The sequence below is a fragment of the Daucus carota genome, chromosome 9 (genome assembly GCF_001625215.2).
Source record: "Daucus carota subsp. sativus chromosome 9, DH1 v3.0, whole genome shotgun sequence".
NCBI classification, from domain to species: domain Eukaryota; kingdom Viridiplantae; phylum Streptophyta; class Magnoliopsida; order Apiales; family Apiaceae; genus Daucus; species Daucus carota.
The window spans coordinates 3,893,984-3,906,454 of record NC_030389.2 but is presented as its reverse complement, the minus strand read 5'-3'; the positions used below and the strand labels follow the sequence as shown (position 1 = coordinate 3,906,454).

General features: G+C 35.1%; 1 protein-coding gene and 1 pseudogene across 1 annotated transcript; both read left to right on the top strand.

The window, feature by feature from the left end:
• The first annotated feature begins 813 nt into the window (after positions 1-813).
• Positions 814-3,292, top strand: LOC108201091 (putative pentatricopeptide repeat-containing protein At1g12700, mitochondrial). Its single transcript, XM_017369390.2, has 2 exons — positions 814-2,809; positions 2,904-3,292. Exon 1 carries the CDS (start codon positions 937-939, stop codon positions 2,782-2,784), a length of 1,848 nt encoding a protein of 615 aa, XP_017224879.2. The 5' UTR covers positions 814-936; the 3' UTR covers positions 2,785-2,809; positions 2,904-3,292.
• On the top strand, positions 3,006-12,292 carry LOC135146818 (probable helicase MAGATAMA 3; annotated as a pseudogene).
• Positions 12,293-12,471: the final 179 nt, after the last annotated feature.

The window sequence follows — 12,471 nt, the reverse complement described above, 5'->3', positions numbered from 1 at the left end:
AATATTAATTAGAAGACCGATATTGCTCTATTCTTAAAACTACTCCTTCCGTTTCTTTTTAATTGTCACATTTTTATTTTATTAATCAAATTTACTAATTTTTGATCAAAAATTATAAGTACCTCTTATATTATTTTAAAATACTGGAAAATTACATATCAGAGTAGATTGAAAGTTATTTTGGTTGTGAAAAAAATAGTTATTTTCGGTGACATATTTATTATTTTATTAATTAATAAAATATTAATAAATTTAGTCAAATTTTGATCAATTTGACTTGTCAAAATTCAAACATGACAACTAAAAAAGCGTCACGGGGAGTATTATACTAAAACGGAGAAAATATAATGTTAGTAAAAAAGTTATAAATTCATTAAAAAGAAAAAAATGAAATAAATTATAATTTCAAAAAAATTGAGATACATATATATGATGATTTAAAAAATGTACCTTTGTAGTTGAAAGATAAATTTTATCGAGTGACAATCATATCGTCATTATTATATGGTTCTGAGTGTCGGTCATTTTAAAAAACTCAAAAGCATCGAGCGTCGACCAGAGACAGCAGAATTGCGCATGTTGTGTTGGATTTGTGGTAAGACATGACATATTATATACCGAATTTTACTTTTCGACATCTTTTATGTTTTCGACACCTTTTATGCTCAACCTTGCAATCTGTGAAAGTGATCGTTCTTAGATCTCAAAATATTTTTTACGTGTGGTATGGTATAATTTCAAATAAAAAATTATATATTAATTTTTATATTTATATAAATTTAACACGTAAAATTATACTATATGAGATATAATTTGTAACTTGAGTACACAGTACATCCCATTGTTCCGTCATATTTTGTGTTCTGGGCAAGTGAACCCAGTGAAGTGAGAGCACCGGCAAGAAGTAGCATTCAGTAACTGATTATATAAGCAGCGATGAGGAGTCTCGCTTCATTAACACCAGTGCTACCATTTCTACGATCTGCAGCTGAGTCTGCAGCTACTACTTGTGGTCTCGCATTGTTTCAATTCGATGCTCATTTTCTTATGTTCTCCACTAAACCTAACCCCAAACACCCCTATGTTCCTCATTTTTCCAATACATCTCATGCGAGACTTCAGCAATTACTTTATGAGAAATCAAAGGTTGGTTTCGATAAACTCGATGATGCTCTCCAAGTGTTTGATAAAATGCTCCTTATGAAGCCTATGCTTCCTGTTCTTAAATTTAATCAACTGCTAGCCGCCCTCGTTAAAATGAAAGAGTACTCTGTAGCTGTGTCTCTCTTTAGGGATATGCGTGTTCGAAGCATCCCCCTTAATATATATACCTTCACTACTGCCATTAACTGTTTCTGTCACTTGAATCGTGTCGATTTTGCCTTTTCACTATTGGCTGGAATCATCAAGCACGGTTTTGTGCCAAGTGTGGTGACTTATACCACTCTCATCAGGGGCCTTATTTCCCAAGATATGCTTCAAGAGGCTCAGCTTTTGTTCCAGAACCTCATCAGATTTCAACTTATTCAACCCGATGTTGTTACCTATACAATTATCATTGACGGCATTTGCAAGAGAGGGAATCCTTCTGTGGCTGTTAAGTTGTTCAAAATTATGGAGAAGAAAGGTTGCAAGCCTGATACCGTAACTTACACCACACTTATTGATTGTTTATGTAAATATAGGTTAGTTGATCAAGCATTGGGTCTTCTCCACCAAATGACAAGGAAAGGCATATCTCCAAATGTTATAACCTACAACTCCTTAGTTCAAGGTCTGTGTGACATTAATCGATGGCATGATGTCAAACAATTGCTCAAGGAGATGGATGTTAGGAACATTTCTCGAGATGTTTTTACTTACAATATATTGGTTGATGCGTATTGCAAGGAAGGAATGATTGAAGATGCAGAGGATGTGATAGAGTTGATGATTCAAAGAGGCCATTATCCTGATGTAGTCACTTACAGCTCACTAATGGATGGATACTGCTTGAGGGGAGAGGTTGATAAAGCTTTAGCAGTGTTCGAAAGCATGGCGAGAAAGGGAATACTGCCTAATGCTCTTTGCTATAATATTCTGATCAACGGGTACTGTAGAAAGAAGAAAGTGGACAGAGCCATAGATCTTTTCCAACAAATGCCCTCTGAAGGTTTAACCCCAACTATTCAGACTTACAGTACTATACTGCAAGGTTTTTTTCATGTGGGCAGGCATGTTGAAGCACGTGAATTTTTTAAGGAAAAGATGATTAACCAAGGTGTTGAGTTAAATAAAGTGACATGTCGTATCTTGTTGCATGGTCTTTGCCAGAATTGTTATGTATTTGAAGCACTATCGTTTTTTCAAATACTAGAGTCCAGTGGGTTAGTTGCTGATATACAGGTTTACACTATTCTGATTGATGGACTAAGCAAAAATGGACACCTTGAGAATGCAAGAAGCCTTTTTGACAACCTTCCTGCGAAAGGTTTGCGACCTAATGTCAAGACATACACAGTGATGATCCAAGCATATTGTCATGAAGGGTTATTGGATGAAGCAAATGAACTATTCAGGGAAATGGAAGCTCGTGATTGCTTGCCTAATGATGTCACATACAACATGTTTATCCGCGGTTGTTTACATAATAAGAATTACTATGAAGCAGGTGTACTCATGGATGAAATGTTTGGTCGCGGCTTTGCAGCAGATGCATCTACTGCATCTGTTTTACTGGATTTACTTGATGTGCAAGAACAGGATCCTGCTCTCCTTGCTTTGTGCAAGAAGTACTCGCCGTAGGTGTAGCGAAGGAGAGAGTTCTCAGGTACATAATCTTTTCGATTTTGCCAGCAATTTTGACGGTTTAAAAGCAACTATTGAGACTTACAGTACTATATTACAAAGTTATTTTCTTACAGGCAAATGTGTGGAAGCAAAGATGGACATTTTGTCAAGGGGGGTTACTGGATGAAGCTAATAAACTTTTTGTGAAAATGGAAGCTAGTATTTGCTTGCCTAATGCTACCTACAACACAGTTGTCCACGGCTGTTTTCACAATAAGTACGGTGAAGCAATTGTACTTGTAGAAGCAATGTGTGCTCAAGGCTCCGCAGATGCATTTTAATGTCCTTGGCCCTGGGATTACTTGAATTGAAAAACAGGTTCCTGCTCTTCCTGCTTTGTGTAAGAAATTCTGGCATTAGTTGCTTACTTGCTTCATATAATTCTAATCTGGATTTTAATAGCTTGATAATCCGCTACTATTGTTCAGTTAAAATCTCGAAATAAGACCTCTATTTCTTGTTATGATATTCAATCAAATGGTTCCTGTTTGAATTTTTGTTCGACTGCTAGCCCTGTTGTTTATACATGTAAATTCTGACCAGAGACGGAAGTATGAGGGGGCTCCCCTGGGCTCAAGCCCAGGGTTAATTTAAAAAAAAATAAATAGTAGTTATGTATATTATGTATTATGTTAGCCCAAGCCCATTCATAAATAGGTCCAGCCCATAACTATAAGTCTAATATCAAAGATACAGAGAGCATAAAGAGCATAGATTAGAGAATCTTGACTGCAGAAAAGAGTTAGAGACTTAAAAACTGGTCGCTTCTTCATTCTTGCACCGCAACAGGGGGTTTGTGATTTGTCAAGCCCACCCCAATCCGAAATCCTGGTTCCGTCCCTGATTCTGACGGATGCATATTACATGAAAAGGCAAAACTAGCCAACTTTTTCTCCAAGAATATACCGGTATATGAATCTATCATACAACGTTTCTTATCCTTCCATCTTAAATATGTGTGTTTCTGTGTTCTAACTTCTCAAGCAGAGATGTGAAGAAGCCGATAAACATTGCCTATATGTTAAGAATTTGCAAGTGCTAATAGTTAAACTAAGGTCTTCTAATCAAGGCAAGTCTATGAGCACTCTGCCAGCTATTTGTTCACTAGCCTTGTGCCGCTCTGTACAATACTACATTGAGCTGTTTCACAGTTAAAGTATTTGCAATGTTGTTATCCGGACTTGCAACAGAATAATTTCTCAGTACTACTAAAAACCACTTGCGTGATTCAAATAGATAACAGAAACCTAATCCTGCTCCCAAACAAGCAAACATGTTCTCCGGGAGATTGAGCACTAAAATATATTTTTTAATATCTACGTTTTCATTATTTAAATATTTTAAGTACAATTATGAATACGAGCCTTCATAAAGTAACCTCGCGATCTCGATCGTGTTACAAAACTATAATCACATCGTGCTTCAGGTTGAGAATTCATCTTTTTAGTATCATTTTGAGACTTAACTTATCAACAGGCTCAAATGTGTAAATGAAGAAATACTAATGCATCAATATTATCTACCAATAATTGCTTATCTACTAATATACTCATTTTCTTACGACTTTGTCATACAAATTTGAGAGTCAACAACCAAATTTGGCATTATTTCTCAAATTTATTAACTTTATCTTTCCTCAAATTTATTACCTTCATCTTTCTCCGGCAAACATGAATAAGAAAACATGAAACCAATAAGTGAAATATTGTCTCACTATCTTTCCTACATACAAGCACTATTTTGAATCAGTACTTTTTTTTAACCAACTTCATCGTCATAGGAATAAATCTTGTGACCACCCTCCAAATAAAATTCTTATCTTTTGACATTATCTTTAAATCCCAACTCTTCTTGTTCAAACCCAGCATGTACCATTACCCTCTATGGTCTCCATTGTATATGAATCTTTATAAAAGGTGTTCCTTGGACCTTGCTATATAGCACCCTTATAATTCCCAGGTGTTTAGAGTTCGTGGGAAATACGAGGACTGAGTTATGCTGTCTACCTAGCTTAAACAATCTATTTTATTGTATTTATGATTAATAGTTGTCATTTTATTAGTTATTTTTTTACTGATTGTAATATGAACATAGAGTTTCTAAACGCTACTGTAGATTTTTTTTTTTAGTGCGGCTTATAAATGATCCGATGATACGAATGTGAAGATTATGTAAAAATATAGCATTAAAATATTTTTTATTCAATTTTAAGTGGTAGATATTGATTTTATAATGATATTATTTTCTTATACATTGTTAAGGTTAGAAATTGATCGATCATTTTTTGTTTAAAAATAAATGATTCAAATCATTAATTATTTAAAAATTTATTACTTTCATTTATTTATGCTAGATATTTCCAGCATAATCTTTTCGATTTTGCCAGCATTTTTTAAGGTACATACTCTTTTCGATTTTGCCAGCATTTTTGAAGGTGTAAAAGCAACTATTGAGAGTTACCGTACTATATTGGAATGTTATTTTCTTACAGGCAGACGTGTGGAAGCAAAGACGGACATTTTGAAAAGGCAAAAAGTCTTTTTAACAGCCTTCGTTCGCTTAAGACCTAATGTCAAGATTTACACATTTTGTCAAGGGGAGCTACTGGATGAAGTTAATAAACTTTTGTGAAAATGCAAGCTAGTAATTGCTTGCCTAGTGATGCTACCTACAAAACACTTATCCACGGCTCTTCTTGCTTTGCGTAAGAAATTCTTGCAATAGTTGCTTCATATGATTCTAATTTGGATTTTAATAGCTCGATGATGCACTTCTGTTGTTCAGTTAAAATCTCCATATAAGACCTTTATTTCCTGTTATGATGATATTCAATTAAATGGTTCCTGTATGAATTTTTGTTCAACTGCTAGCCCTGTTATTTATACATGTAAATTCTGATGGATGCATAGTACACGAAAAGGCAAAACAAGCCAACTTTTCTCCAAGAAAATACCGGCACATGAATCTAACATACCAAGTTTCTTATCCTTCCATCTTAAATATTTGTGTTTCTGTGTTTTAAGTTCTCGTGAAGAAGCTGATAAGCATTGCCTAAATGTTAAGAAATTGCAAGTGCTAATAGTTAAACTAAAGTCTTCTAATCAAGGCAAGTCTATAAGCACTCTGCCAGCTGTTTGTTCACTAGCCTTGTTCCCCTCTGTACACTACTACATTGAGCTGTTTCTCAGTTAAAGTACTTGAAATGTTGTTATCCAGACTTGCATCAGACTAATTTATTAGTACTACTAAAAACCACTTGCCTGATTTAAAGAGATAACAGAAACCTAATCCTGTTCCCAAACAAGCAAACATGTTTGCCCGGACATTGAGCGCTAAAACTTCAATATGTAGCCATAAACAAGTATCACAATAAGCTTAACTAACTTCTGATTCCTGATATACAGGTTTACACTGTTCTGATTGATGGACTAAGCAAAAATGGACATCTGGAGAACGCAAGAAGCATTTTTAACAACTTTCCTGTGAAATGTGTGCCATCTGATGTCAAGACATACACAGTGATGATCCAAGCATATTGTCATGAAGGGTTATTGGATGAAGCGAGTGAACTATACGGAAGCCAAAGATTGCTTGCCTAATGATGTCACATTGAACATGCTTTTCTGCGGTTGTTTACAGAATAAGAATTACTATGAAGCAGGTGTACCTAGATGAAATGCTTGGTCATCGGTTTGCAGCAGATGCATCTATGGCATCTGCGTTACTGTACTTAATTGAAGTGCATGAACCGGATGCTGCTCTCCTTGCCTTGCGTGAGAAGTACTTTCCATAGGTGTGACAAGGAAAGAGAGGGCCTTGCCTTTCTCTGTACTTCACGCTTCTCTAGTTGAGATGCTGCTTTACTACGTCAAAAACATTAATTTAGTAGGTCATGCTTTGTGGTCGGCAGAAAACATGAAGTTTATGCTTGGAAAAATTCTTTTAATTGGCTTTCATCATGGACCTGCAAGAGAGGGCTACTTTTGTTGTCATTACTAGACTGCTTCATATAGAATTATCAAAGTATATTAACTTGCATGGAACTCCCTACATTAATTCCGTATCTTCACTTGCTAATACATGCTGAGTTCCATGTGTAAGTCAACTGTATTAGCAATGATGAACTCAGGTGGTTCTTCTCAAGCTTCAGTCGAGCATTTACTTACAAACGTTAAGTAGTACAAATCTTCTCCAAATTTTGCAAGTATGCAGCCATAAAAATTCGGGGCTCTACTTTCTTTTTCAACAGCGCAAACATGGCATATCACTGGATTCCACCCAACCCAGGCACTCTGAAAGTAAACGTTCATGGAACACATTCTCTCGTTCCTTCTGAAATTGGTAACACTTGAGGCATTGGCGCAGTCTTCCGTGGTTCAAACGACTCTTTCAGGCATGTGATGGTGGGGACTATCCCCTTCCTTACGCGATTGGTGAACCAACTCTGGGCAATTTATGCCCCGCTGGGTCGTGCCATAATCAAAGGATATATGCTCTGTTATCCTGGAAGCTGATAAATGGGAGGCGTTTCGTACTATGAGTGACTTCCAAATGGGCACTCTAGCTGCAGTTTCTGACCTAGTCTCACAAATTGATATTACACGAAAAGGCAAAACTAGCCAACTTTTCTCCAAGAAAATACCGGCATATGAATGTAACATGCCACGTTTCTTATCCTTCCATCTTAAATATGTCAGTTCTGAAGATTTCTATAAGTAACATCTTTTTCCTTGTGATAGAATTGTTTGTGTGTCCAACTAATATACGTCATTTTTTGCTGTTCTTGGGTATTCATGATGAAAGTGATCGTTTATACACCCCTTAAATTGTACGAATAGGTCTCAACGTCCATCACTCTTTTGCTCCCGTATCTATGGATCATCTTGCAAGTACCTGGCAAGACAAACACATTGGCAAACTTTCTGAAAATTTGTGTACCTTCGTTTAGACAGGCTCCATTATGTCCTAATTTTTAGGTGGAACAAAAAATTGCTGGCGTGGATTTCCAGACTGGTGAAAAACAGAAGCATGGAAGTGCTGGAAGGGATAAAAATGCCATCCGTAATTCAATTTTAGATGAAGCAGCGATTGTATGTTATTCTAGTCTTCTTTTTAAAATTAAACTTTGAAAGCTTTGCTGATTCCTGAACTTGTTGCAGGTATTCTCTACACTCAGTTTCAGTGGTTCATCTCTTTTCAGTAAACTGAATTGCACTTTTGATGTTGTTATAAAAGATGAAGCTGCCCAAGCGGTACGTTTGCTTGACCTTTGCCTTAATATATGGATTAATTTTCTTAGCAGTTATATATTCAAAGTGGTTAGTACCCAGTCGAATGTTGTAACAGCAAATTGTGCTTTATTCTGTTGATAAACGTTTAAGTTACGAATAGTGATATTTACTTGAATAACATGTAATTTTATTTATACCAGCAAGTATCATTATTTTCTCCAGTCATTCAAGTATCAACTTGAATCATTCATATAAGCAAATATTGCTAGTTACAACAAAGTAGCTAATAAGTTACTGCTTCCACATGTTGTCAATTTTTATACTAGAATTATTGTTGTATTGTTATTCCAATGGGAGGACCTTGTAAGGGGCGGGCGCGCGGGGGGTGGGAGTTTGGGAGGGGGGGGGACCTGGAGCCCCCTGAACTTTAAAAAAAAGGATTTTTTTTTATATGCATACAGAAAATTGTGAAAATAAATTTTAGCCCCCCCCCAAAAAAAATTTCAATTGATGTCAAAGACATTATAATGAGATTTCAAAATATGGCACCTAGTAGAATGTCATTGTAAGAATTGTATTTATATTATATGTAATGATTTCGAATGATATTAATGTTAATGTATTGAAATGATTTTTTCTCATTCGTGATTTTTTAAAAGTAAAACTTAGCCCCCTTAATACAATTCATGGGTCCGCCACTAGTTATTCCCTTAATTTTTTCTCTTTTTACCACCTTTTGGGGACATCAGGTCTTCACTAAAACTTGGCAAATATATCTTATATGTTATATCTAAGTTCCCTTGAGCATCTAGTGGAACACATTGTAGTATATCTGTGGAAGATTATAGATATTTACTTGAGTATGTGAGAATGTATACTCAGTACATCTAAATTTAGGTTAGGATACTTTTATGCTAGGTCTGTTTTCAGAAAAGCTCAGAGATACACTATTAGGAACCTGCTCTAATCTATTTTAGATCTTCATCTGATTTTGAATTTTTGTCATGAATAGATAGAAGCAGCAACACTCTTGTTCCACTGGCTAATGGATGCAAGCAAGTATTCCTGGTACATAAAACATGCTAGTAATATGGAATTTTCTCTCCAACTATTTTACAGTATTGGCTAGTTAATTCATATATGCAGCGTGGTAAAAAGTGGAATCGGACTTAATCAGTGAAGGATTATATTAGTTATTATATGATTACTATACTTATAATTATTTTGTTATCTTAGTTAGAGATAATCTTAATATTTATTAATACATTAGAATAAATAATTTTACCATCTAAATATGAATAATACATACGGAAATAATACTTCTCTTACTATTTTGTCCAAGTTTCTACCTTTTTTATTATTATTTAAATTTTAAATGTTTTCTCATGAAGTTTACTAATTTTAATCAACTGGACGATTTTTGACCGATTTCATGAAAAATGATTTTTGACCTGATATATGCTTAATCGAGACGGTGAGCTACCATCTAGGGATTGATCATTGACTTTTAGAACACTGAATATATGCAATGCGTGTTTACTGGCTTCACAAACGTAATGTATTACTGCATCCCAAATTAAATGTCCCTTTTGAAGATTTCACACATATTAAGAGGTTTAAAAAGTTGTACTGTTTCCCCATATCTACCCACATTTATTACATCAACTTACGATAGTATTAGGATGCTACAGTTGAAAATGACAGATAAGAATGAGTAGTTTTGGAAGATTGTTGATAAATGCACATTGAAAGAAGAGAAGGGACAACTAATTTAGATCAAATTTTGCTTTCAAAAGGGACAATTAAAACAGGATGGAATATAGTAAGAACAAATCCCTATTTGCAAAATTTCATTTCGAGCAGTTACTTTAAATTCAAAGAAAATTTTGAACACATTGCATACTCCACGTGATGATTGATGGGAGGCTCTGGAAAAGATTTTTTGGTGCTGTATATTATGAGATATCATAAAACATAAAATAGTATTTATAAACACTTTGTCATAATCTTTTGGCAACTAGGAAGTGAAAATAAAAGGTTTATATTATGCCAATTTGGTTATATCAATTTGCTAGCTGATAAATTTTACCACTTCTGTTTTGAGATTACTTTCTCAGACATCATTTCTAATCTATTTAGGTTGGTGATCCTCTTCAACCTCCAGCCACTGTGATTTCTCCTGTTGCCGAGAAATATAAGTAAGGAATGCATATATGTTCAAAGTAGTGTATAAACTAGTTTTAAACATGGCGGTTTATCAATCATCATCTTCATCTTATGTAATTATGTTGCATAATTTTTTCCCTAACAATATTGAATAGGTACGGGATGAGCTTGTTTAAGAGATTTCAAGAAGCGGGGTATCCGGTACAGATGTTAAGGACCAAACTACCATGAAGACTTGTATCTTTATATCTTTGTTTGACTTGTCGGTTGTCTCAGAGCTGCAACATATAGCTGCCCCAAGTACTGCCAATTCTATAAGTGTATATTATTTTATTATATAACAAAGGGCTGGTGATATCTTATATCATCTGTATAATATTACTGTACACAAGTGTATCTGCTTGCAGATAAGAAGCTTTCCTTCTAAAGAATTCTACAAGGAGGCCTTGGAGGATGGTCCTGCTGTTGAAAGTGAAACTAGACGTGCATGGCACATATACAGCTGCTTTGGTCCTTTCTGTTTTTTTGATTTACATGAGCGAAAAGAGTCCCAGCCTTCAAATAGTGGCTCTTGGGTAAATGTTGACGAGGCTGAGTTTGTTGTGCTAATGTATCACAAGTTATTAGCTAGATTTGTAGAGCTCAAGTCGAGCTCTCAAATTGCTATAATATCTCCCTATAGATCTCAAGTAAGCCTCTTCCGTGATAAGTTCAAGGATACCTTTGGTGAAGATTCAAAGAAATTTGTAGACATCAACACTGGATGGATTCCAGGTAAAAGTAAAAAATTTCTTTCCGCTTCATGTTTAGGCAATTTTTCACTTTATGGTTCTTTGATTTGCTAACAAATTTATTCTCTTTAAAATAAAAATTTACTATTCATTGGTTGAGATTAATACGGCTCTATATTCGTCTTGAGATTTTATTTGAATTTATAATCACCGGATGCATCTTGCGCATTACTTGTTTTCCTCGTTCTAAAAGTTGTAAATTTTGTTAAATGTATCATGTTCCTAATGCAGGGAAGAGAAAAAGATGTTGCTATATTTTCATGTGTCAGGGCAAGCAAAGATAAAGGCATCGGATTTGTTGCTGATTCTGGGAGAATGAATGTCAGAATTACCAGAGCAAGGTCTTCTGTTTGGGTAATAAATTTGAAGCGCTTTTTTTTGATTTTTTTCAGAACTGTGTACAGTACAATCATTGCTTTGCTTATATAACAGAAGCTGCCTCTTTGTTTATTCAGGTTGTGGGTTCTGCTTCAACTTTGAGAAAAGACGAGCACCGGAAGAATCTCATCGAGAGTGCAGAAAAGAGGAATGCTCTTTGTAAGGTGGTTAAATCTTTTTATACTAAATTTGCTTTGAATCTCCCTTACCATCACTCAGAACAAAGTTTCGATATCCTCTTCTACTACATCTACATCTACTGCTTTGAATTATAAAAATTTTAATGAACATTTAAATTTTTCCTTATTTGGCTAGAAGACAAGAATGGAGAATGAATTTCCAGTTGCAGTTTTATTAAGATGTGGCAATTGGCATGGCCTATATACAAATATGTTATCTCAAGATTATTGTTTGCTACAGCAATGCAGCGTATATAATTAAGAATTTTTTAAATATTATATCTCTGTTCAGGTTTCGAAGCCGTATGCTGATTTTTTCAGTGACGCAAACATTGCATCTATGGAGATTAAGAAGACCGTGCCAGAACTGCAAGAAGTCCCTATTGATGATATTGGTTTCGACGTGGCTATAGATGTTAATGTCGATGATGGACCAGCAAATGTTCAAGATTGGGGTGGCGGAGATGCAGAAGGGTTCGACGGAGCTGGAGACGATGACTAACTTGGGATCAAGATTGGGGTGGTGGAGATGCAGAAGGGTTCAACGGAGCTGGAGACAATGACTAACTTGGGTACAACAATGTGTCCTAGTTCACTCAGTTACTTCTATAGTAAAAACATTTAGTATATATTGAAATCAACATTGCTCATGCCAATTTATCAACCCAATTATTATTATTATTATTTAGTTATATAATACGTATAAATTTCAATCAAAGCATGTGTGTTCCCAAGTTCTGTGTGTTTTCCTAAGTTTTAATTTTAATATGGGCTTGTCTGGTGTGTCCAAGGGCACATGTTAAGCTCGGAAACTCATAAATTTGATGTATTTTGATTGGTGTGGTTGGTGTGAATGCAGGGGGGCCATCATTATTAAAGGGGTGTAAGCCAATCAAA